This window comes from Zonotrichia albicollis, chromosome 8 (assembly GCF_047830755.1).
Source record: "Zonotrichia albicollis isolate bZonAlb1 chromosome 8, bZonAlb1.hap1, whole genome shotgun sequence".
NCBI lineage: Eukaryota > Metazoa > Chordata > Aves > Passeriformes > Passerellidae > Zonotrichia > Zonotrichia albicollis.
Window position 1 is genome coordinate 30,571,985 of NC_133826.1, and position 26,912 is coordinate 30,598,896.

At 46.3% G+C, this 26,912-nt stretch overlaps 1 protein-coding gene across 3 annotated transcripts in view; it reads right to left on the reverse strand.

The window, feature by feature from the left end:
• The window catches only part of NOTCH2 (notch receptor 2), a 94,993-nt gene extending 69,474 nt beyond the window's left edge, over positions 1 to 25,519 (reverse strand). Inside the window, exons 1-4 of one of the 3 annotated variants that reach the window (XM_005493591.4) lie at positions 25,358 to 25,516; positions 15,219 to 15,300; positions 5,489 to 5,748; positions 4,496 to 4,834 (exon numbers count right to left, since the gene is read on the reverse strand). In XM_005493591.4, coding sequence (XP_005493648.1) covers positions 4,496 to 4,834; positions 5,489 to 5,748; positions 15,219 to 15,300; positions 25,358 to 25,439 — 763 coding nt within the window. In that variant the 5' untranslated portion in view covers positions 25,440 to 25,516. Of the gene's footprint in view, positions 1 to 4,495; positions 4,835 to 5,488; positions 5,749 to 15,218; positions 15,301 to 25,357 lie in introns of all 3 variants that reach the window. The other 2 variants (XM_074546490.1, XM_026797213.2) reach the window with 2 other exon arrangements.
• Positions 25,520 to 26,912: the final 1,393 nt, after the last annotated feature.

Genomic DNA, 26,912 nt, shown 5'->3' on the forward strand with positions numbered 1-26,912 from the left:
GAGTTGCTAATGCTTCAGGTTACGTCTCCTACAAGGAATTTTTTTTCACTACTACACTGTTATGATTGACCTAACATGCTCACTTGCCTACAACCCCGTTCCTACCTAAATCAACAAAGCCCAGAGGAAAAATGATTAAGCCAAAGGGATAAAAAAATGAGGTTACCTTCCAGATAGATGCAATACCAGTAGTGTATATATGTAACTTCACTTGGTGCTTGCCACCAAATGCTGACTTAACACACATGACTTCATGGATTACCTAATGCAGGATTTGTTTGTGTACATTCACAAGTGACATGGGAACCTGGGAATTTTAAATAGCAGCTGCACTACACTGTACATAAAAAGCACTTGTGTGACTGTAGGAAAAGCTGCTGTGACACACAGCTCCAGGTTCTACATTCTTCCTACTTTTTCAAGCTCTCATTCTCACCTACCTGTGTTTACAAATAGATTAAACTCACTGAAAAGCTAAGAAAGAAACATCTACAGGAAACAAGAGCCCATTTCAAGGCCAGCGCAGTAGTAGCCTAATTATGCCTAAAATTCTGCTTGGGCACAGCTTCTCCAAAGTGTGACTTTTACAGGTCACAAGACGCAAAATCCTATCAGAAAGCACTCCAGCAGTTTGAGATGTGACTGCCTCCTGCCTCTGTGGCCAGAGCACCCAGCAATGGCAGCATCCTCAGGCAGCCCAGGAGCGCCAGAGCAATTCCATTTATAGTCACAGCACCGTCGGCATTGCTCCAGTTCAGAGAGGGAGTCTGAAGTGGAATTTCTGCTCCATAATCTTGGCACTGTCCTCCAGAGGAGCAGGCCTTGTTCACATCCTCCCCAGGCGTGACAGGCCACCATTTCTCCTCTCTTTCTGTTGACCTTGCCTTTCCAGACAGAACCTTTTCCAACACTTCAGAAATTCTGCTCTGCATGCTCTGCACTAAGGGGGGAGAGAAATGGCTGGGTGCCCTGCCTTTATCAGAGAGTTTAATGTAAGCATTTGGGTCTCTCCAACAGCTCCCTTTTCTGCTGTTTTTCAAATGACTGGTTTAAAAAAAAAATAAAATAAAAAAAAATCAAGCTAGCAAAACAGCATGGCCAACTTAAACAAATACAGGAAACAGAAAAGCAAAGGCTCTCAGAGCCACATTAACTCACCCCCACAATACACACTGTGTAACAAGTCAAAAAAAGACAGCTAATAATCCAAAACGTGTGAGGAGTGTAGGTGTGTAACTGTTACTATAGCAATCTCATTTCCATTTCCTGACGGTATTTCAGCCAGCCCACACACTTGTCTAAGGGAAAATCTGCTCCTACTCACTCTCGTGCCCTGTAAGAGAATCTCTAAAGCAAACTCATCAGCTTGACAGGATCTAGTCCTCCCAACTTCATCTTTCTCTCTTCTTCCTCCCACCACACTGCTCCTGCATGAGGCCCTGAAGTCCTTGAACAGGCTAAACAGATCTGACTTTAAAGGAAATTCTGAATTTCTGGACAAGACTGTTAATCCAGAGATACTTGGTTTATAATTTAATTTTAAAAAGATGCAAAGCAAAAAAGCAATAAATTCCTCCAGGGCAATGGTTAGTTAAACTACTCCATTTTCAAAGACTCTTTCAAAGCACTGTCCCTCCAAGCACAGTTAGAATAATTGCTTTCAAAAATAATGATCCATCCTTCTACTTTTGGAGTGACTTTGCTAAATTCTTCAAAGTCACATGCTTGCTCAGACAGCCCAGAAAGTGCTGGTGCAGACACTAAGGTTGGCAATGCACATTTAAGGTCGTTTGAGCCAACACTTCAAGACGAGGGTCTCCAAAAAGAGAAAACAGTTTTCACAAGTTCTAAATGCCCTTTCCACACAGACCTGTGTCTCCAGATGATCCTCAGGAGAACACAGCCACTCTATATTCATCCCAAACAGCATTGGGCAGCTTCATCTTTCACATCAGGAACAGCAGAGACATGCTGAAGGGAAGAGAGTTTACTTTTCTACATTACCACACACCAAGCCTGTGTGTGCCAAACTGCAATACACTCGAGTAGGAAGTCTAGTCAAAAGCATTTCCAAACATTCCGTTTCCCATGGAGTTGAATTACTCAGTAAAAAAAAAAAAAAAAATCAGCCTAAAAATACCCTGAATATGCAAAGACAACTGGTAGGGCCCTGTGGTCAAGGCTGACAAGTGGATGGGGAGGAGGACAGGATGAGACAACATCCCAACCAGGTGACACATGGCCACTTGCAGAGGTGACAAAAAACCAGTGCAGCCCTAGATCCTGAGCTAGCATGTCAGCCCTGCTGTGCATGAACTCAGCTAACAGCATCAGAAAACAAGCAAACAAAATTTATCTGGAGACAAAAAGGGTGTGGTGAGTTGGAACTGGTATCCTGTTAGATTTGAAGGAACTGGAGAAGGAAAAAAAAGAAGAGAATAGAACTTAATATGTCTTGGGGCTACAGATAGAGAAGGAAAAAGACACATGTGCATTCTTCAAACACTGAAGTTACCTGAGGCCTTTACTACACAAAACTATGTATTTGTAGATGCTTATGCACACAGAATTTCACATTCCAAGTGGGCATTATGAGATACCACCCTAATCTCCTTGAACCTACCTCATGGCCTTTACCTATTTGATTCTCTGACTCTAGCTGGGTTCCATAGAAAACTATAATTTCTGACCGTCTTCCCCTTCCTTCCTTTGTGTGTCCTGAAACCCCAGCACTCAGAAATGAATTAATAGTGCAGGAGCACTACAGAGCTCCCCAGCTTGCTGAGATTCGTCCCTCCCGGCTGATGGGGCACAGAAATCCTGAGAGGAGCTCTGGGGAGGAGCAGCAGGAGAGCAGAACCAAGGCTGCAAATGGAGCTCTCTGGAGTTCACCTGTCAGAACTCAGTGCATCCCTCTGGGTCTCCAGAGTTGCCAGGGGGCTCGGAGACCATGGCAAACAGCCCAGAGCACCTGTGGGTTTGATTATGACCCCTGGAGCAAATTACCAGCTTTGTGTGAGGACCTGAAAGTCACAGAAGTATAAACAGTGTAATAATAAAAATTATCACCAGGTGAAAAGGTAGATTTTGGGATTTCTAGAATGGGGGTTTTAGGGACAAGATGGAGGGACTCGGGCCTGTCCAGTCCCTCTTCTTGTTTTTCTCTGCCTCCATCTTCTGCTGCGATGCTGGCACTTTGGGATTGGTTTAGAATAGAGGTTCACTGTCTAACATAGGTGATAGCTATCTGAAAGTAATTGTTAAATATAAATATATAACTGTTAAATATAAATATGTTAAATATATTTATTTATACTACTAACTACATATAACATATTTATAATGTGTTATATGTAGTTTGTAGCACGTATATTTATTTATACTAGTAGTACGTATAATATACGTATGTAATTTGTAGCACGTATAATATATTTATTTATACTGCAAACTACATATAACATATTTATAAATACAAATTTACAAATGTATAAATATGTTAATATATTTATTATATATAATCTTTATTATTTTTATTTATATTATGATATTTTATTATATTACAATATTTTATTTTATATCATTATTATAATATATAATTTATATAATTATTAATTTTGTCATTACTTTAATTTTATTATATTATTTATTATTTTATTACATTTTTATTGTTATATTTTATAAATATTTGTTATATATTTATTATAACTAAAGATCTATACATTTATATTTATGTTTACATAAATGATATAAATTTATATTTATAAATTTATAAATATAAATATGTTGTACGTAGCTTGTAGTCTAAAAGGACAAAACTGCCTCGGGGGCGGTCAGAGTGCCTTTGGCTGCTCTGCTGAGCAGACCTAGGCTGGACAGAAAGAAAATTTTACAGATAAGATTTAATAAACTGTCAGAACTCAGTACATCCCTCTGGGTGTCCAGAGTTGCCAGGACCCCGCCGGGGGGCTTGGAGACCCTGGCATGCTGCCCCGAGCACCTGGGGATCTGATTTTGACCCTTGGAGCAAGTTACCAGCTTTGCATGAGGACCTCAAAGTCACACAGGTCTGAATAGTGTAATAACAAAATGATCACAGGGTGAAAATGTAGATTTTAGGATTTTTGCTATGGGGGTTATGGGGACAAGATGGAGGAATCTGGGCGTGTCCAGCCTTTCTTTCTTTTACTTCTTCTTCTCCATTTTCTGCTGTGATGCTGGCACTTTGGGATTGGTTTAGAGTAGAAGGGCACTGTCTAACATAGGTATTGGGAATTAAGTGTAAATATGTTATACATAGTTTGTAGTATAAAAGGACAACACAGAGTGCCTGTGGCTGCCGTGCTGAGCAGAGAGAAAATTTTATAGACAAGATTTAACAAACAACTTCAAGACCAGTAATTGAAGGGCTCTGACTCGTTCTTTGGACGAGCGGGCTGAAACAGAGACACCCTGCCCATCTCGGGGCCGTGATTAACAGCCAGGCTCAGAGACCCACCTGGCAGGCAGTTGCACTCGAAGGTGAAGTCGCTGGTCTGGTGGCAGGTGCCCCCGTTGAGGCAGGGCGACGGCGAGCAGGGCACGTAGAGGCTCTCGCAGCGGGGCCCGGTGTAGCCGGGGCGGCACTGGCAGCGGTGAGAGCCGGGCAGGTTGACACAGGTGCCCCCGTGCTGGCACAGCCCCGGCGTGGTGGCACACTCGTTCACGTCCGTCTCGCACCTCTGGCCCGTGTAGCCCGCCAGGCACGTGCAGGAGAACTTATTTCCAGACACAGTGCATGTACTCCCGTTAGCACAGGGTTGGGACGTGCAGGCGTCGATCCACTGGCATTCCTTTCCTTTAGGAAATCAAGGCAGATTAACAAAAGGTTATTTCTGTAGAAAACAGAATCTCTTTTACACTGCCTCAAAAGTTTTACTGAATTAAGTCCTTACATTACTACAGGAAAACTGATGTCTGCACTTTACTGTATTCTATCTGAAATGGAAATGAATTTGTAGTTACAGTATGAAGCCATTTACCAGGTTGCAGCAAGATAGAGAATGTTGTGATTTATAAAAACAACCTGAAGTCATACTACACACACTGACAGTCACTCTTCTTCTATCTCCCCTTCAAGAGCAAAAGGAATAAATTTCCATGCTTCCCCTGTGGCATCAAAATATTGTTTTCCCATAGACAGATTTTGCTGGCCAAATTTGCCCTTTTTTTTTAAACTAGACTCTGAATTCAAAGCGTAACCAGCCACTCCAGAGTAGTTTCTGCGTTCAGTTTTCCCATGTGGACAACCCCACAAGATCCAAATATTTTTCTGCTTACATGTAGAGGGTAGGGAGTCTGATTCCCTATTCCCCTTTGCTTTTTTTGGTCATGAAGTCATTTAGACTTCCTCTCATTTCCTGTGCCGGAGCTAGAAAACTCGAGAGCACATCACGACCGCCCCAGAACATTCCTGTTCCCCAAGGAGGGGGTCACAGAGGCAGAAGCCCACCTGTGAAGCCCGGCAGACAGACGCACTCGTACGTGTCCGGGCCGTGGGGGTGACACGTGCCCCCGTTCAGGCAGGGCTGGGACACATAGCACAGGTGGGACTCTGAGTACTGGCACTCCTCCCCCGTGAATCCTGGAGCACACTTGCACGTTGGTTTCCCTATCAGTGACGCGGCTTCGCAGGTTCCCCCGTTCTTGCAGGTGTTGCTCTCGCAGGGGTTTCTGTACTGGCAGTAGTCTCCAAGGAATCCTTCTCGACACCTGCGAGAGAGGAGAAATAAGTGCAGCAGTCCCACCCAAAGCCCTGCTGCTCTAGGAAGATTCCAGGAACGAAGCCCCACAACCACCAAAAGTCCTGAAGTTTGCAATAATTGATAATAAACCTAAAGGCTGATGTCACAGATGTAACAGGGACTTCCTGTGGGACTGTCTCAAATGAGAGCAAACTTAATGCAAATGGTGAAATCGTTCATTGCAAAATAAACACCACATTCAATCAGGGCTGTATCAAATGCAGAACCTCCTTTTTGCACTTCCCTTCAAAGCTTCAGTAAAAGCCTAAGTGTTAGAGAACTGCTGAGTAACAATTCCTTGCACCTACTCCTGTTCTAACAGGTTTTCTACAAGAAAACCAAGCAGTTTAATAAGGCATTAACAGCAGGTATTATCCATCTTCCCAGAATATTTATAAACACTGCAGAAATGCAGTGTCTGGGGAGCTGGGGCTCTGCAGCGGCTCTTTCTGCACAGGGCTCCCGTGAGACAGGAATACTCTGTTATCCTCACGCTGATAAGTGCATCTGGGACTGGGACTGCCTGCAGCCCGCACTCAAATAGCAACACAAGCACTGCACTCAGGTCTCCCACGCCCCTGGCCAGCACCCTGACGACAAGGTCATTGTTCCTCTGTCTCCCACAGAAAAACGAGTACACACACACTATCTGCAGCCAGGGCAGTACTTTATACAAAGATCTCCAACTGCAGAATAATTGCAGTTACTTCTCTCTAACCTAAACTTATGTCAATACAGTCTGACTACGCTTGTCAGCTGTAATCCATCTTTTAGCTGGCCTTTGTGCTACAGATTTACCATTTCACTTCCAGAGACAGAGGATCCAGGCAAGCAAGCCTGCAAAGCCCACCTCTGTGCCCCCACCAGGTCCACTGGCTTCTCTCAGGTAGCAGAAAGCTGCAAGGGTAAAAATGCTGGATAAAAATAACACCCAGCACTGTCCCCTCACAGCTCTTTCTGTAGTGCACAGCTGCCTGCTGTAACTGTGAGTAACCCAAGAGAACACGTATTTCATTGTAAAAAAAAAAAAAAAAATCAGAGATGAACATTAGATATGCTTTGTTCCACATCAGGAAAGGGGTAATTATTAAATCAGTGAGTTACTCATATCTGAAGGGAGGAGATTCCAACTGCTAGAAACACACAAAGTCTCCAGTCCTCAAGCAGGAATGGAGCAGTAAAGAGGCTGCTTTTTTCCTTATGCACTTAAAAGTGTATGGTAGATTGGAGGAAGAAAAAAGCAAAACCACATCAACAACAACAACCCCCACCATCAAAAAAAAAAAAAAAAAAGAAAAACAACCAAAAAAACATCACAACAAAACCCCACAACTAACCAGACAGGCTCTAAAAATTAGTTGAAAAAACAAAGAATGGACATGAAGTTGTGTTTAACAGAATCCTACAGGAATCTGCCTTTGTTCCTATGCTATTCAAAACATCTATTGATTATTAACAATGGAAAACATCAAAGCTGGTCAAATATGTAGGTAGCAGAGAGGACAAGTGGTTGATAGAGAGTAGAAACATGCTTAACAAGGCAGTCAGCACCCAAAATGCACTTTAGCACTCCAAAGTTACACATCTAGAAACAAAACACATAGAGCATCCTCCCCAAACCAGAAAACTGAGCTGGGAACAACATACTTGCTCTGGGGATTCCTAACAGCCAGATAAATGTGAATTCCTAGCATGACAGTTTGGCCAGGGATACTTTACATGTGCAAATGGCAAATATCAAGAAGGAATAAATGAGATTATGCTACACCTGATAAATGCTTGGCACTGCCACTACATCAGTTCTGGTGTTTGCTCTTTAAGAGGGAAGAGCTCAAATGAATTCAAAGAAGCCAACAGTAATGATTAAGAGAAAGCTCTGGCCACATTGAAAAGCTCAGGTGGCTCAGTCTATTTAGCAAAGGGAAAAGGGAACAAGACAGCTAATCAAAACTCAAAGTGCCCACTATGAAACACAGATTTAACAATAATTCCCAGTCTACAAGATCTGGGATAACAGAACTGAGCGTTTAAAGCTTTAAGCTGGATGAATTCACTTTAGAAATAGGGCAGTATCTTTATATTCAGACAGATTTGTACACAGTCTCTCAGCAGCGGAGAGAAACAACTGGAAGAACGCATTTAAGGTTGTAGTGGAATTTCTCCATCACTCATGCTTGTTTAAAAGAAGCCCAGGATTGGCTGTTTCAGGGAGAGTATGCACGCTAGTTCAAACAAAGCTATTCACAGAGGTTATTATCCAAGTTATGCAAGGGGCCATTACTAGATGACCACAACTGTTTTTTCTCATGTTAAAATTTATTAACTAGCTTTAGCCATCTGTCTAAAGCAGGAAAGTCATACGTGCACAACTGTAATTTACCACTGCCCACACCCAAATTAGGCTCCTTTCACCATACCTTAGTACTTTCAACTCCATGCCCAAGAGCAGACATGAAAGGAGAGATTTTGCAGGGCACGGCAGGATTAATCAAGTCACAGAGAGCAAACCCTGAGACAGCAGCAAGGCAGAACCTCCTCTGCCTCCTGTGCCCTGCTCAGTGCAGCAGCCCAAGGCTGTGGGTCAGCATGAGCCACACCACATCACACGAGAGGCAGTCCTGAGCTATTCTGGGCCTAAACCACACAGCTGTGGGCTTCCTTTAGCATCCAAACCTCTCCTTGCTTTGCCAAGCGCCAGCAGGGCTCTGCAGGATCCCCCGAGCCCTGAACTGCAGCCCCAGAGCCTCACAGGTCGTGGTTACAGGGATTTCTCCCAGTTTTATCACTGCACCGAGCCCCTCAGACTGCACAGCACACGTACTTGTAGCTCTCTTTACCACGAAGGAAAGAGCAACAAAGCAGAGTTTCACAAAACCCCACCTAGGCCATCTCATCAGAGCTCCTCCAACTCCGCCAGCAAGTAAAAATTAAACCAAAACACAAACCAGCAAGTACAAAATAAACCAAAACACACCTAGAATTTAAGTGCTAAAGTGTTTTTTCATTCAGAAAGTCCAGAGGAACCTCTCAAGTTTTGTCCACAAGTAAATAAACCCCCAGAACACGTCTTCTCTCCAACCCCTAACACTCAGGGACACTGGAAGGTGCATTGGGCTGTTCCTCCTAGACAAGAGGGAGAAGGGAGCCTAAACACTGATTAAGAGCATTGCTGGTGTGAATGAAAAGGAAAGCTGAGATATGTGCTCTGAGTCAACCATCACCCACAAACAAGCAGCATTTTGTACACAAATGCTCTGGTACAAAGTTGAGGAGCGCTCCAAGACCAGGCTTGCTCTGGTATCTTCTGAGGCTAATCAGAAAAACGTGGGGTAGTGCTCCTGACAGGGAACAGCAAAACCTCTTTTGACTTCAGCTCTTTTCATCTGGACAGAGGAACACGCCAGCCCATGGAAAGAAGGTAGGTCAGGTATCCCTGGCCCTTGTACTAACCATTTTGTTCTCCTCCTGGAGAAGTGCCTGGTCACACAGTGATGCAACTTTGCCCTCCAGCAATTCAGTGCAATCCTTTTTGAATGTTAAAGAACAAAAAACCTACAGTCCAGACTTTCAACCACGTCTCCTGTCAAAAACATTTCTAGGCACAAATACTAGTAATTTAGCTCTAAATGCTGGTGTAGACAAAACTGCAAATATTTGCTCCTGATTCATGTTGGGCACCACATCATTTCTCTAAGAACAGAGGCAAACACTGAAAACATGCAGTCTAAGTCCAGACTTTTTTATAGGATATGATTAAACCCAACAGCAGCTCCAGCTTCCCACCACCCCTGCTCTGCTCTCATCCCAACCTACTCTTTCAAGTTCTCTTAAGAGAGGAAAAAAAACCCCACTTGTCTACAGAGCAGCTTAAAATTGTAGCAGCTTGTGTCAGCTCCAAATGACATGATCAGAACAGGAAACCAAATCTTTTCCAAATAAAAGCCACTGTTTCTCCTCAGTTTTCCATTTAACACTCAGAAAAAGAAACAGGAAGATGAAGTTTGTTCTGGCACTTTCTGGAAGCACATGAGGTCTCTCAGCCTACTTCAACAGGAATTTAATCTTTTAAGAACAAATTTCACATACAGCTTAATTCAAATCATGATTTCTGAAAGCTAGAGAGAGGTTGAAATGGGAAAATGTCCTGTGGGCTGCATCAGCTATGCAGCTGCTTCTAATTAAAGCTTCTCCTTTACTCTCTCTGGGCTACTTTCCAGCACAAATACTTTAGAGCTCAGCCTTTTTTTTTTTTCCCCTCCTCCCTTTCAGCTCCAGCCTGCATTTGCCTTAGCTCAGGCTCTCATGAAGCTAAACAAGAGACGTAGAAACAAAACAAAGGTATTTATCCAAATCTGAAGTATCCACAAACCCAGAGAGCTGCATTCACTCTAACAACCTAACGCTGCAAATCAGAGCAGAAGACCCACAAAAGCCGTGGTTTTGGTTCTTCTGCCACAGAACTACACCAAAGTTACCTTCCAAAACTTAGCTCTCTCCTGCTTTCAATAGACTTGTGGAAAATATGTCTGGTCTGTTGGAAAAACTTCCTCATCTGCTGTACTGTGTCTGCCTGGGCACATTCATGAGACAGCCTCTTCAAATGCACCTTATAGACAATTCTAACCAGACTTCCAGATGTTTGATTTTCATGGGAGTTTTCTACTCAGGCCCATGATATCATCTGGAGATGCACAGAAGAAAGCAGATGGTTTTAATTTAACAGGCAAAGGGAAGCATTTCCTCATAGCCCTGCCTCTCCCCCTCCACCCCAACTCTCCTCCTCTTTGATTGGAAGATGCTTCATCGAAGAGGCTGAAAAATTCCCTCTGATGGCTGAGGCGAGAAGGGTCCCGGCTATTCTGTTACAGATCTTAACCAGACTTCCCTGTGGCTCCCGGGCTCTGACTCCCACACCTACACCTCCCCTCAGGAGGCAGAACAGGATTCTCTGGTTCGCTTTACAAACGCTCCTTCCCATGTCTCAAGGCGTTTGTGCGTCATACCCTGAGTGCGAGCGCTGGGATGGGACGGCCTCCCTGCCCTGCCTGCCTTTACAGCAGCACTCAGCCATTGTTCCCAGCCCACAAAGTGCCCCTGCACAGAGCCACTCCACAGTGCAGCAGCCACACTCTGAACACATTCAGCTTTTTCCATCCATCAGAGCTCTGAAGAGCTTTTGGTGCGCACAGGTAACTCACAATAAAAAACCGTGACTGAAAATCACTACTTGTTCCCAGAATCTTAGCTAGCTGTGCTGTACTCTCCCCTTTTTCCTCTGCTCTAGTCTCAGGGGTCTCCTTTAACTTCTGAAAGGAGACAGAAGGAAACAGAAAAGGGCAGACCATTCTCAGAAAGGGACAACTTCTCAACTTCTGCATTTAGCCTCTTCTGGAAAACTCTCAGACCTCATCCTGCTACAAGGTCTCCTATGGGTATTCCCCATTCACTAGCCTAGGAGTAATTAGTCTCTGGAGACAGATCCCAAGCAGATATCAGATGCAGTCTCAGAAGCAGTTCTGTGTTCCTGGATCCTGCCTTCAGCCCCAGAAGTCCTCTTAAATCCAAGTTAAAATTCATTTATGAAGGTCCATCTTGAAGGAAAGGCAGGCCAAAACCTTGCAAGGGAGTTGAAGTTACTGTCAGCTGGAATTAGGACAGGAGCCCCTTACTGCCATGCCATTGCTGCTTTGAGTTTAGCATTTTTTGGAGGTTCTCCTGCTGCCAGTCTACACAGAAACTGCATCATGCTATGGAAAAGGTGCACAAACTTCAGCACACAGCAGGAGAAATGCTGCTAACTGAATAGACAGGGGCACACAAAGCTGTGCAAACCCTGGTAGCTTGGGATGTGCTGCAGGAGACTGTTCTTTTGGCACTCCATGTCCCCATTTGACTGAGCACAGCTCTGAGGTGTTTTACACCATCAGGAGTAACAGAAGCCCTCAGTGTTAAAGCAGCTCTTGGTTTCACAGAGGTACAGCTATCCCTTCTGGATACACAAATTGCAACAGTCCTAAGGTCAGAAATTCAGTCCTCAAAGCCTGCCAAGCACAAGGAGCAGCAAAGCCCTAAACCTTGCAGCACCCCTATGGCAACTCCCTCCCCACTTCTGCTTCTCCCCTGGCACAGCTCCTGCTCCCTGCCACTGGGGTGGGAAGCTGGGAGAGGCCACAGCCGTGGAACATGGGGAAATCAGTCAGTCAGGAGACTCTGTGCTCCTGGGCCCTGCCCCATTCCCAGCAGAGGCACTGCCCCATCCTGCACCCACGTGCAGGGAGCAGATCCTCGTGCTCAGAAAACAGCCATGCCAAAATCTCTGCTCTGCTTGTCCTGGAAGCAGCTCCCTGTGCCCACACCTTCCTCCCCAGCCTGCTGCAGCTGCAGAAATGCTGCAAGATCACAGCTCTGCCCATGGGCTCTTCCTACCACTGCTTCCCAGTCACCCAGCAGCAGGGAGACAAGAAATGGCTTTGCTGTGATGGTCACAATCAGCATGGAGCAACGAGGAACTGGTACCCTGCTTCTCCTTGGATATCAGAGGATACAAGAAGGTTCCTTCGTGTTTGACACTGCAGTGTGTAAAAGGCTGCCTAGAGAGGCTTTGGGGGGAAAAAACCCCACCCATGACAGTGCAGAGCAAAGCCAAACTCCAAACTGAACCTGCCTTTTGTCACAGCAGGACCAAGAAAGCTTGGAAGGTCCCCTCCAGTGCTGCTGCAGATACAGATATTCTGTGGATCAAGGCCTGCATCCTCACCATGAGAGTCACTGAATGAGTGCAGAAAAGAGCTCTCACACACCAAAAAAATCCTGTCTTTGGAAGATGCAAACACAGGAATGTGTAATTTTCTAAATATAAAACCAAGGTCAGAGGAGGGCAGTAACTTTGTGAGCAGTGCCACAGAAGGACAGCCTGGGCCAGCAGCGTCACCAGGGGAACAGAGCTGCTTAAAGGGCACTCACAGCAGCAATCTGATAAAGCTCAACCCCAGCTTCCTTACAGGGGTCACACTCACTGTTCCCATAACAGATGCCAGACACACACCACGAAGGTTTCTCAGCAGAAAACCAGCTTTCCTTTTTAATGGAGGAGATGCTACAGGGTGTTCAAAGGAAGCTGCTTCAGCAGCATGCTGCCATCCACTGCTGGGCAAATACCCAGACTAGGTGTTTTGTTATCAGGGCTTACTCATATCTTATCACATTTGGTTATTGCTGAGGCAGGCTCTCCCTCAGCAGCTCACCTAGGAGACAGCAAGACGGACCACACACTACAACAGGGATGGCCTGACCACACACTACAACAAACAGCTCAGCCAAGGGGAGACACAGAAAGAGGAAGAGAGCCAGCTATAATAACTTATTGCCCAGCAAAGGAAGTACTGCAGATAACTTCAAGAAGTGGAAGGGGTGGAGATGCTGCTAATCATTGAGAGATTCTGCAGACTTAGAAGCCAAGCCACTTGCTTTAGTAATAAATTCACTTTCCTGAGCAAAACATTTTTACTCTCACAACCATCAAAAATTCAGAAAGTCATTTAGGTTAGTAAACCGGAGAGAAAGTTCCCCTATTCAGAGTTCCTCATAGTGCAGGAAAGAAAAAAAAAAAGTCAAAACCAAAACAGGATGCTAAGAATCAGCTTGCTGAAGGTAGAAGCTCCACAATTGAGGTGGGTTTTGCTACTTTGTTCCTTCCTTTCTGCAAAAATGTGTTCTTGAGCCAGAACTAAAAGGCACTTAGTAATCTCTGTATACAGCTCTTTGTTAGCCTTTCCAGTTAATACACCACCTGCAAAGGAGCTGAGCTGTTTCTTGAAGGAGGGGTAGGTTTAAATCAGCAAGAACACTTTGCACAACAAGGAGGAAGGCATGATTATTATTGTAAATGTGTGCTAAAAAAAAAATGTAACACTGGTCAAAGCTGCCATTGTAATGAGGGAAATGCGTCAAGATCTGGACTGCACCACAAACAGCGCAGAGTTAATCAGATGAACCAACAGAGGCTGTAAAAAACAATTGCTAAGACACGGCTAAGAGGAACATGCAAGCTGGAGAAAATGTCCTGAGGAAGGTAAAAGCAGCACCAACATCAATAGCAGTCTTGCTCGTTACCTTTATTGTGACCTACATACTTTGGCTCCAGACTAACATGCTTAAGGACACACCAGAAAGACCTACAGAAGACACCTATTTCTTGTTTCAGTCTCAAAAATAGAAGTGAAAAGCAGGAAAAGTCCCTGCTCTCTTTTAAGCTGACATCAATATAAAAGCCTGGAAAGGAAAGAAATAGGAACCAGCAACAGTTACAAATTTTAGAAGAAACTTACAGGGAATAACAAGTTACATATTTGCTTTTCTGTGGCCTTTCTGCACATCAGGTATTGATCTGAACCTGAGGAGAGCCTCCAATGAGATTATGATTTCCCCTTTGTGTGTCACAGGTGCAATTTCAGTACATCAAGCTCTGTGTACCACATTAATGGAGAATGAAAGGTTGTGGTTAAGGGAGATGGAAGTGTAAAGAAATGTGAGGAGCATAACTCTGTGTTAGCCAAGCCAAATCAACAGGAGAAAATTCACTAATATTTCAAGAATGCTGGCACTAAGATAATGCCTTAGCATGCTAGAAAATGACACAACTTGAACTGATGAAGTAAACAAGCTCTAGAAAATAATCTGGTTACTTCAGACGTAGTAAATTAACCCAACCAAACAAAGAGGATTCTTTTTTTTTTTTTTGGCAAAACAGCACTTTATTAAAAAAAATCTCAGTACTGCAGTTTGAAAGGTGAACTGCATTTAAATAGACGTGATGTTTTCCAGATAACACACACCCTGCCAAAGCTCCTGCTGATGAGCTTCCCATGCAGCAACAAAGTGAAGATGGGTGTCAGCATTTACCAAAATCAATTTACAAGATGCAAACAAATGTGGATATTTGGTTGGGGGGTGGTTGTTAGTGTGTTTTAGCAACTCACATGTATTACTTGCTCTCAAGCAGTAGAAGGGAATTGGCACACTTCAGAGTGGAGAATAACTCTGAAAAACCTCAAAAATATTTAAATTGAGGCTGGAGCTCTATGAAGTAAAGTGAGCTATTAAGATGGAGAGCAAGTTTCAACTTAGCTTGTGGGTCTGGAAACAAGGTACAGAGTTTACCTCTACGATGGGTTTGGCCTCAGTTCCCAACCTGGTGCAAAGAAATCCAACTGACAAAATCCAAACCCAAATCCTGAACAAGAATCCCAGATCTCCTACATTACAAAAAGCTAGCACACAAGAATTAATCCATTATAAAGAAACACCAACTGTGCTAAAACTGTTATGCTGAAAGAACCCCTTTAAGAAAAATCTCAAAAAATCACATTTCCTTTCTAGCTAAGATCCTGAAGGAAAGAAAATGGGTAATTAAATTGATTAGAAATGAAACCAACTTACTTGCAATATCCTGTACCATTTTGATATGGAATGCACTTTCCCTCATTAACACATGGCTTGGAGTCATCCATACACTGCAGAGCTGAAAGAAAAGAAAAGAAAACAACCATCAAACCCATAGCTACAATACATGTCAGGCCAAAGCTTCATTAGCGTACTCAGGGGAGTGAAAACTTTATAGGACTGGAACAAAAACAAAGACACTATCACATGGCTGAATTTCATCTCTGGCAGCATCAAAAGAGCCAGACTGAAAAAAGAATCAAACACAGATTTGCTCATCAGGCAACCAAATCTTTCCAGAATTTCTTGAAGGTGGGTTTTCAAAGCAAAGTGAGCAGCAATTTCAGCAAGCTCCAAAGACACTCATGTTGGCACCTGCATACTCTGGGTTAAGTGTCCTCAGTTACCACTTTCTGATCAAAATTCTGGACTGAAATACAAAGCAGCTACTCCTAAGCCCTCTTCTGGAATACTTTGTCTCAAATCCTTTTCTTCTTTTTTATTGTCTCTAGAGGTACCTGGCACTGAAATAGGGGCATCTGTCCCTCATGAGCTGACCTGCTGATTATCACCAGCAACCCAGAATTTGCTGCAACAGGTACTGCTGTGGCCCTCTGCCTTCAGGCAGGATCATGTTGGCAAATAAATGGAAACCACCAGAGCAGCTGACAGCTTTCAGCAGAGAGTTTGGCATTTCTAAGGAGATGCTCTGTAACTCACACCTGACATTTTTGCTGCTGTGTTTTTAAAAAGGCATTAAGCATGACACAGCCAGCCAGTTTGTACCCAAGTCTACAGGAAGCTCTAGTGAGGTCTGTCCTGATGGAACCTCCAGCTCTGGCAGGTGCTCTTCCCTTCACAGGGACCTGAAGCAGCACTCCAACGTGACCAGAAGGATGGGAACTCTTCTGGAACCACAAAAATCGAGCCGTTCCACCCAGACCACAGCCTGCCATTTGAATAGCACCAAACTACCAGATCAAGCTCTCAGAACCACGTCAGCTGGGTCCTGAGCTGAGCTTATCCACAGACCAAAAATCACAAGCTCTTCCCAGCCTCCAGTTCTGTCTCCTGGCCCCAACCTCACATCCTTCTATGCCTTTAGGGACCCCCTTTCCACAACCTTATTGCATTTGGGAAAGCATTTAGCCGACCTTAATTAAAGGCACCTAAAGACATCAATAACATCCAACCACTCACACTGCCCACTTGTCAACCAGCTGTTGGAGGGCTGACTGCCTCCCCTCCTTTTTTTTAAATAAAGATGGTTTTCCTCTCCTCAAGTGGTACTAAATTTTCAATACAAACTCAGCAAGGGGCATCAGGGAGAACTGGTGCAAACCACCCCTGAGGTCGATGTGCTGGTGACCAAGGAACAGGGCTGGGAAGAGTTAACACAGCAGCCCCACTAAGCTCTCCCTGCAACCCCAGCAAATTCAGTCCAGCAACTGGACAGCTTGGAACAGACTCTGCTTCTGCAGTCCAGGGCTTGAAGTGTTATTTCTCAATAACCCTGAGCACATAACCAGGTCACACGCACTACAAGGCACTATAGGAACGTTTCACTTGCAATCCCTACAGAGAATACAGCTAAATTCAACCCAGATCCCCGGGAAGAGTATCAGTGTTTCCCACAATACAAGCATGCTCGCTGCTGTTAACTCAATTTCTGAAAAAGGGGCACTTGGATGGCGCTGCTTCTGCAGAGCTCTCAGGAAATGAACAAAATTCCACTCTGAGCCCCTCTGAGATAACCCCCAGGTCAGGGTTACCAAGCGACAGAAACAGTGCCAGGGATTGTGCACGGCATTCCCCACAGCAGGCAGGGCTCACTTGCACCTGTCTGACCATTTCTGTCCCATTTAACCGGCTCTGACTCCAAACCTCATCTGCTGCTGTCTACCACGGCAGCAGCTTGTGCTCACAGCAAAGACTGGCTCCAGTTAGCAGGGCTGGGTTGCACCGTGTCCAAGAGAAAATGCTCTGCGGCCAAAGGAAAGTGCTGGGATTCAGGGATTCCCACCACCCACCCAGGGCTCCCTGGGTTAAAGCGAGCTGTGCCACCCTGCAGAGAGCCAGGAGGGGAACCAGCCTTGGGATTCCCACCCCAGCACCTTGAATTTCCATTCTTCTCGCACCAATCGAGCCAGTGAAGCAAATACTCAGAGGATTATTTCTTTTGTGCTCGCGCTTTCAAACGCAATTTTGTAATCTCGTCGAGTGCCCGCGTCCCCAGTGAGAACTGAGCGGCCAGTTGATTTTGTAACCCACATGGTAAAAGCTTAACCAGCACTTGGCCAAAAACACCTCCCAGCACAGGCACACAGAGGGGAACAAGAGCCTGGCGGGGTCACAGCAAGGAAGATCCCAACCAAGGATTCCAACTTGGTTTGCTAGAGGCAAATACAGACACAGCAGAGAGGCTTTGGCAAAGTAATGATTAATTTTCCTGAGGTTTTTGACAAATTATTCCCACCTTGAACTGCTGTTTAGCAGGTTATAAAACTACTACCAGCCTTTAGAGTTCTTTCACTGAGACAATGGGATATATTTTCTCTATAGTAATTCAGAAGTGAAAGAAGCTAAGAAAACAAACACAAAAATACTTCGTACTTTTTCAGCTTTAGACTGAATAGACGTGCTTTGAAATGCAACTACAGCTGAAATGAATGTAAATGTAGCCATATTCTATATTAAAATAAGTAAAGAGTCATGTGACTTCTCTTGGAAAAAAAAAGAAATCACAAGGGAAATAGAAGACTACAGTTCTCACAGTAAAATTAGCATTTCTGTGCACAAAGCACTGCCTTCCTGTATTTCACTATATCTTTCATAAAAATTTCACAACACATGCAAAACCAAGGCATTTCAACACAAATCACTTCAAAAGCTACTTCTCTGCTACTCTACCATGTTGAGATCAAGAGTGGAAAGTGCCAGAAACTACCTCCTACCTCAGCCAGCACAAAAAAGCTTGTTTTGCTGCAAGCACTGTGTGAGCTGGGAATACTCTGGTGTGTACAGCATGAGAGAAGGCAGCCTTGCCTCGAAAAGATAAAGCCACTTTTCTAGAAGCCATATATAGACAGCATCAGCACATTGTCAAGGCTCTGACAGCTGCTTTTGACAGTTTTCTTCTGTGTTTAACACAAACAGAAACGTTGGCTTGTTGGTGGTTTTCTGGCCTGCCAGAAGGTAGGTTAGCCTCATGAATTTTAGGCACATCACAGGGATATTGGGAAGACAATATCTGAAATAATAATAATAATAATAATAATAATAATAATAATAATAATAATAATAATAATAATTTGAAAAGACTGGTTTCTCCTGGAGAGGGCAGGCCATGCCAGAAAGGAGCACCCAATTTCCAGCAGTCACTGCTGCCAAGGCTGAAGGATTCTCAGGAAAGGGCTCCTGAGTGCTGGAAAGATGAACAGACCCAGCCTGGAGTCCATACCAGCCCTTGCCTGCACTGAGATGCAAACCCTAACCTGGCATTTCACATCCCACCAAGACCATTTTCCACAAGCAGATAACCACTGCTGTAAAACGAGCACAATACACACTATAGGGAACGCTGGAATTTTCGACATCCAAATCTGAAGCTCACAACTGGGGCACAATTATGACTAGATGTAATTTTTCTTTTTGGCTAAAGAGACAGTTAAAATCTAGGGGGGAAAGAAGAGTTTTGTTTCTGCCTCAGTGTTTTTTACGACGCCAAGATTTTCTGGATGTTGTGATTTGGTTTCCACACGTCATCTGCCGACTATAAATTCAAATATTTTCTGGGCTATAAATTTAAAAGAAATAGCGCAGGATTAAGATCAGAAGCTGTGTCAGAGTTCAGCTTTTGAGAGAACTTTGCTATAGGGAACTCGAGCCATAACCAGAGCAAGTCTGAAAGGGCTTTGTTCTAACTACCCAAAGGAAAGTAATGCCAATAAACTCCTTGCCCACAAGTTCAGAGAAAGTCAAACAGAAATAGATTTGAAAAATACCAAAACAATTAATGCTGTGAGAAAGACATTATAAAGCTGATTTCCTGTAGCTCTGTGGTTGATTATCCTGCATTTCAGGAGGTGCAGGCTCTGGCCAAAGGTTTTATTTAAAGTAAGGGGAGAGTGATGTCCTGGCAGAGCACACAGCTGAGCTGCTGGTACAGCTTTCTCCAGGGAGGACACTGCATGTGCCTCTCTCCTCTTTCTGCCCATAAATGCTTCATTATGTTCATAGAAACTCAGAGCCCAGACCTTTGTCCCACATGGTTAAAGCTTTCCCATAGGTTCAAAAGCTTTCTTGTGGGAGTGGGTGGAAAACAACCTACTTGAACGTAGGAAAGAAGTCAAGCTAAAAACACATTTAAGACTAGACAGAAAGTAAAGGACAAAATAGGTTCCTACAACCTTTATGCAGGCAGTGAACTTTCTGTCTCGACTGAGATTCACGAGAATCAGGCTGTGCTACCCATTGTGTGCGAAGGGAGAGGAGGAAAAAGGATTTGGAGCCCTCGAACAACAGCAACACGAGACAAGGCATGGAAAATGCCAGCTCAGGGCTGCTCCACAGAGGTGGATCAGCTCAGAGGAGCACGGCCATCAGCACCAGCCACACAACAAACCAAGGGGGTCTCAAATTCCAGGGGAGGGAAAGACAGCTGCTGGCTCCCTTCAGGAAAAACAGAGCGTGAAGAACGCGGTTAATGCTGAAACACGAGGTACGTTCTGCAGGATGGTCCTCCCTGCGCAGAAAGGGACAAAATTCCACAGCAGCACAGCACACAACTGCTGGGAAGGGCTGGTAAGGAGTCAGCAGCACCGTGCATATGGGGAGAATACCCAAAGATAACCAAATTTTGGAGGAAAACCACAAAGGACTAATTACGCTGCTCACTAACCTCAAGAGATTACAGCTCCAGTGAGATTGTATAGCAGGGAAGAAACCACTAGTAAATACCAGCTAGCTGAAAATAGGAAAATAGCTTTTTCTTTTTTTCCTATGGCAGGCACATGCAGGGGGAAGGAAGCAAACTGGTAAAAATCTTCCCTGTGAAAAAGCAACAAAGCCTCATACCCAGCTCAGATTTAGAAACCATTAACATTTGGGGAATTTAAACAAGCTGACCAGTTAGCACTTCACACACTGAGGGTAGTAGTTAAAGACAAAGCTTGTCTACAGGGCATGGAAACAGTCTGCAAAGTGAATTGCTTTAATCAGATTAAGACATCTCCCTGTTTTTACACACGAAAGCCTGAAATCAATTGGATAATGCAAGACTCATCAACTGAGAAGCAAAGCAGAGCTCAGAGAAGTGTGAAGGCACTCAACCAACACCTGATACCTTTTGGGAGAGAAAAATTTAATATCTAAACCGGTTTCCTTCACTAACACTCGAGACAAGTGCAAAAAATTCTGAAAAGAAACACATTTAAGTGAATTTCAGAAGAACAAGCCTGTAAACATGAAAAAATTATTCGGTTTTGGTTTGGTTGTTTTTTTAATTTGAGGATGCCAAGAGCCAATCTGACTACACAAAGCTCTTGGACATGCAGAACCTCATGCCCTGCCATCATCTGGTTCAAATCTCTATTCCAAACTCCAGCAAAAGCTACTAACTAACCCTCCTAAGAACAGAGCTGGGAACCATTCTGTAGATTCACAGGTATGGTTGAATTCTTTCATCCTTGGGGTCTCAGGCCCAGGAAGCTGCAGGAACACTGATACGTATATCAGATGCAGCTACAGTTCATGTGACACTGCTGCTGCTGAAAAACTATAGATAAAAACTCCCATTGTAATAGAAACTGAATTTAGGATGAACTTGGAGCACAGTTTGAAAGACTGTCAGTCACCGTGCTCTCCATCTCCCCTACTGTCCTCTGCCTTCCCCCATTTGCAGTTTTCCAAACAAAGCCAAAATGCCTAAAATCCAGAACTGCAACTAAAGCACTTAGTTAGGAGGGGAAAAAAAAAAAAAAAAAAAGTTTTCAACAAAAAAAAATGTAGGGAAGGCAATTAAAGAGCTGAAGAGGTATTGGTGTTTCCATGGCAATCTGGCAGGCGGGAGCCATGCTCGCCTCTTCTCCCAAGTGTTCCGTCATTCTGCAGCACTAAATCTTTATTAAAGTGAACGCTGAGCATGTGTGCCCGTGCAGAAATGGTAAATTTTATCATTAAAGTGAAGGCTGGGCATGTGTGCCCATGCAGAAATGTCAAATTTTATTATTAAAGTGAACACTGAGCATGGTGCCTGTGCAGAAATGTGAAGTCTTTATTACTAAAGTGAAGGCTGAGCAGTGCAGAAATGTTAAATTTTATTATTAAAGTGAACACTGAGCATGGTCCCCATGCAGAAATGCTAAAACTTTACTAAAGTGAACACTGAGCATGTGTGCCCGTGCAGAAATGTGAAATTTTTATTATTAAAGTGAAAGCTGAGCATGTGTGGCCATGCACAAATGTTAAAACTTTACTAAAAAGAAGGCTGAGCATCTGTGCCTGTGCAGAAATATGAAATGTTTATTAATAAAGTGAACACTGAGCATGCGTGCCCATGCACAAATGTTAAAACTTTAATAGCAAAGTGAACACTGAGCATGTGTGTCCATAAAGAAATGTGAAATCTTTACCAAAGTGAATACTGAGAATGCGTGCCCATGCACAAACGTTAAAACTTCACTAAAGTGAACGGTGAGCATGTGTGCCCGTGCAGAAATGCTAAAACTTTACTAAAGTGAACACTGAGCATGTGTGCTCGTGCAGAAATGTTAACTTTACTAAAGTGAAGGCTGAGCATGTGTGCCCATACAGAAATGTTAAATTTTATCATTAAAGTGAACACTGAGCCTGGTCTCCGTACAGAAATGTGAAATCTTTATGATTAAAGTGAACACTGGGCATGGTCCCCATGCAGAAATGTTAAATTTTATCATTAAAGTGAAGGCTGAGCATGTGTGCCCGTGCAGAAATGTTAAATTTTATGACTAAATGAACACTGAGCAGTGCAGCAATGCAGGAGCAGGGCTTGCTTGCTGCATGGAACAAACAGCAGGCGCCCGTGCCATTCTGAGATACAAAGCTCTTTTTTCATCCCCATGGCAGTCTAAAAAAAGGACATGTGCCCTAGGAACAGACTATTTTCTAAACAGAACAGACGATTATTTCTGCAGATCTCAGATGACCTTGCTCAGAATGATACAAGCACTACTTCTCCTAGACAAGCCCTCGACTTCTGCTGGAGAGACGATTCCAAAACGAATTCAGAGAAACTGAGGGCATTAAAAAATCCACAAAATTACTTTCTAACACGTGCTTAGGAAAGCTCTTTTTCCCATAAGGTGGATGCTGTTTCTCTAAAGTTTCCCAAAGGAGGGGTGACAATCATCACTGTACCCATGCTCCACTGAAGAGCCACTGGCCAAGAGGACAAACTCAAAGGAAATGATGTTACACCTGGAGATAATGCACAGTTACTGTATTATATGTACAGTTACAACAACTGCTTCGGTTTGATGCTGAGTAAAATAGATTTCCAGCAGAAACAGGCTGCCAGAATCCTGCTGCTGCTTTTCCATCTACTCCTGGTCCTGGGCTCAAAGGCAGCCACCCATACTCTCCGTGGCACAGACACCAGTTTGGGAAATGGGAGAACCCGAACAGCATCTACTGAAGGAATCACCCACTTACTGCAACAGCACCAAATAATTAAAAAAAAAAAAAATAGGGAGGGAAGTAGCTGTGGAAGCTGACAAAAACCCAACCCATCCACTGAAAGACATTCAAATGCCAAATGCCACCAGAGGCGTGAGTCCTCCTTTCCCAAGGATTCAAGTCCTGAGAACGGGAGCAGGAGGATCTTCACGTATTTATAATCTGACTAAGTGATGCCCTGCAGGAAGTGATGTGAGCGAGCCAGATTTTCATAACGCTCCCTTTTGAAAGTCCAAATCAGCATCTTTGATAAGAACAAATTTGATAGACGCCAACACCTTCCAAAAAATCAAGTCGAACTTGCTCTCCCATGAGCAAATCCATATCAAGCAGTGTCAGCGTTATCGGAAGTCCTCCAAATTTCACTGGGTGAATACCGAAGACCTCAATCTGCAGTCCACGCCAGCACAGCGCCGATTGAAGGTGGATTGTAACCTGTCCGAAACACGGCTAGCAGGCAGCCTGGTGAGACACAGCACCGGCGGTAATTAACGACAGCGGGTAATTAGGGTGGGCTCGACAGCCGGGCCAGAAGAGACGGGAATGGTTCACAGCAATTATCGGGTAAGGATCCTCACCAAAAGCGCAGGTGTCGCTGCCCCACCCCAGCTTACTGCGCCTCCAAGTGCGGCCCTTTGCAAAACCAAACTGGAAAAGCGAGTTGCTGCAGCAGGGCGCTTGCATGATGAGACAGGGCTGAGCAGCGCAAAGCAAAGAGCTCCGCGCATCCAGGAGCCTCCTCTTTATTGACCAAGAGGGCTGACATCAGGTACCTGCCCTCTCTTGCACAAGAGCATCAAGCCAGTTGAATGTGCACCCGAAAATACCCTTTCGGTGACTTCATCTCTCCCTTTCCCATTAATTCAAGGCGCAGCTCCCACTCCCAGGGAGCGATACGGAGCAGATGCAGGTCAGCATCTCACAAGGACAGGAGTCACTTTCAGCCTGGATTTGTCACCTCTGCCGACCAGCCTTTGTTCAGCACCAGGAAGAGATTTCACCCACAAAGGCAAAAAATCTCGGCAGCATGGGAGGACCTCGGGCGAGAGTACCCAGGCAAGTGACAACAGGTGATGCCACAGCTGCCTCTCTCGGCCCCTGAGGGAAAGGGCCAGCAATAAGCTGCCAAATTGTTCCTATGAAAGTACAGTTTCACTAAGTGGACACGACGTTTAGTCTTTGCAAAATTAGTGTTTTGCCATCTTAGTGGACTGGGTAAGCCATTTCCAGAAATGACGGTGCTACTAGGCACCACAAGTCCATGCTACCACAAAAGCATATTTCTGAGACACCTACCCCTGAAAGACCCTTTAATTCTCCTTTTGAACAAGCCTAGCCAAAACACATTTGTGAAACAGCTTTTTCTTAAAACTCCAAGCACCTTCTTGCAACATATTAGCAAAACTAAATCGGCTTTCAGAGGGGATTACTGGAAAAAACCCCAACATTTCTCCCAGGAGACAAATACTGACCATTTTTAATCTGGCCATTTCAAAGTCAAAACAGATCGATTGACTGACCCAACTATTCTGCATCCAAACAAACAAGAAGTGGCTATAACACCACATTCAACAATTTCCACCCCAAAACCATACTGAACAACAAAAGTACTGAAAATACCAGTGTCTTGCTCGCTCACCCCTAAACGACTTCCACTAATACTTTCTCCCATCGCTGCACTCTTCTCAAGCCATCTGAAGAGCAGCCTAACCTCTCAAGAGCAAAAAAAAGGAATGAGAAGGCACGCAACAATCAATCAATGACTGCTGCTCCTCGACAGCTTTAACGCGGTGCAGGACCGCGCAGGATTCACTGCGGGAGCAGGAGCTGTGCAAATGCCATGAGATCAGCCTCCACCAGATCCCCTCGCTTGTGGCTATGAACAAGCCTCTCACATAACGCCAGCGTGCAGGGGAACGGTGCCCAAAAGCGGCACTTCCCTCAGATGTGCACACATGGCTTTATCGCAGCAGCAGCGGGAGGAGGAGGAGGAGGCGCGGCAGAGATTCCCCGAGCGTGTGCAGGAATGTCCCCGCACACAAAGCTCCGCGGCGCAGGTATGCGGAGCGCCGAGCCCCGCACGCCCTCTCCTCCCGTTCGCTGCCCGTCCCGCAGCCCGCTCCCCGGGCCCGGCGCATCCCGGCCGGGCAGCGCGGGGCGGCTCCGGGGGCTCCGGCAGCGCCGTTCCCACGGGGCTCAGCCGCCGCCGCCGCCCCCGCGCCCGCTCTCCCGCCCCGCTGCACAAAGCGGCGGCGGCGGCGCCGGGCCCCCCGCGCGATGTCACCCGGCCGCGGGTGCCCGTCCCCGGCGGCAGCGCGGGGGAGGCGAGCGGCGGAGCGCGGCCGGTGCCCCCCGCGCCGCCCCTCGCTCGGCGCCCCGCCGCAGCCTCCCCCCACCACCCACCCGCGCCCCCCGGCACTCACCGGCGGCGGGCTCGGCGCGGCGGAGCACGGCCAGCACCAGGGCGAGCAGCGCGGCGAGCGCGGGCCCCGCTCCGCGGGCCATGGCCACGGCCGCTCCTGCCGCCACCGGCTCGGCGGAGGGATCTGGGCGCCCGCCCCGCGCGGAGGGACACGGCCGCGCGCGCCGCCACCGCTTCCTCCGCCGCGCCCCGCCCCGCCCGTCCGGACCGCCGGCAGGGGGCGCCCGACAGCGGGAACGAGGGGCGGGAACGGGGATGGAGCGGGGATGGAGAGAGATGGAGAGAGATGGAGCTGGGTGGAGCAGTGATGGAACCGGGGATGGAGCGGGATGGAGCGGGGATGGAGTGGGAATGGAGCGGGATGGAGCGGGAATGGAGCGGGGATGGAGTGGGAATGGACCCGGGATGGAGCGGGGATAGGGCGGGAATGGAGCGGGATGGAGAGAGATGGAGCGGGGATGAAGAGAGATGGATCGGGATCGAGAGGGATGGAGCGGGAATGGAGCAGGATGGAGAGGGGATGGAGCGGGGATGGAGCGGGATGGAGAGGGGATGGAGCGGGGATGGAGAGGGGATGGAGTGGGAATGGAGCGGGGATGGAGAGGGGATGGACCCGGGAATGGAGCTCGGATGGACCCGGAATGGAGCAGGCATGGACCACGATGGACCGGGGATGGATCCGGGAATGGGGAAGCGAGGCTGGTCCCGGGGATGGGGGCGATGAGGGCAATGGGGACTGAAGAGCTGCACCGTGGGGGTCACGGAAGGAAGGTGGGAGGCAGTGGGGATGGGAGCGGAGGGCAGCAAGAGCGGGCAGTGGAGAGCGAGGGCGGCAGGACACGGTGTCCCCCAGCCGGCTGGTGGCGGTGGTGGCAGGAACAGGAGAGGACAGGGTGTCTCCAGCTGCCACACTGCGCTGCCATTCGCCCAGATGTGGGGTGCAGGCAGCAGATCCGGGCTGTGCCCAGCGGGATGGGAAATCCCAAACCCCAGAGAGCAGGGGAGCTTCTGGACAGACGGACCAGCTCACTGCCCCACGGCTCACCCCCGCAGCTGCTCCGAGAGGAGACCTGCGTTCCCACGCAAGAGGTCTCAGGAGGACAGCAGCTGGATTCAGCCCCAAGATCCCTCCCAGTCCTCGGCTATCATTTAAAGCGTTAAAAATCCTTCTGCCCTGGCTCGGGCTCCGAGGACTGAGAGCCCTTTGTGTGCAGTGCTGACACGGCAGCCTGGCCCGTGAAGGCAGGATTGTACCGGGGCTGGGGGAGAGAGGGGCAATGAATAAACCTCACTGTTTTCCCCTTGTAATTCTCCAGATCTGGAGTCCCTCCCAAGCGTGGGGCTGGACAGCCAGTGCCCTAACCCCATTATGATTTTTCCAGGTATTCCAGTGTAACCCCTTGGCAAGTCCCCCTCCATCCTGCACAGCTGCCAGAGCCTCCCTCTGTGCTCCAGCAGCTGCTCGTGGGCAGGCGGCTGTGCCTCACAGCCACCATGACCATTCCATGGGATTGCTCCCGGCCCACCGCCCTCCCTGCAGCTCCTTACCTGCTGAG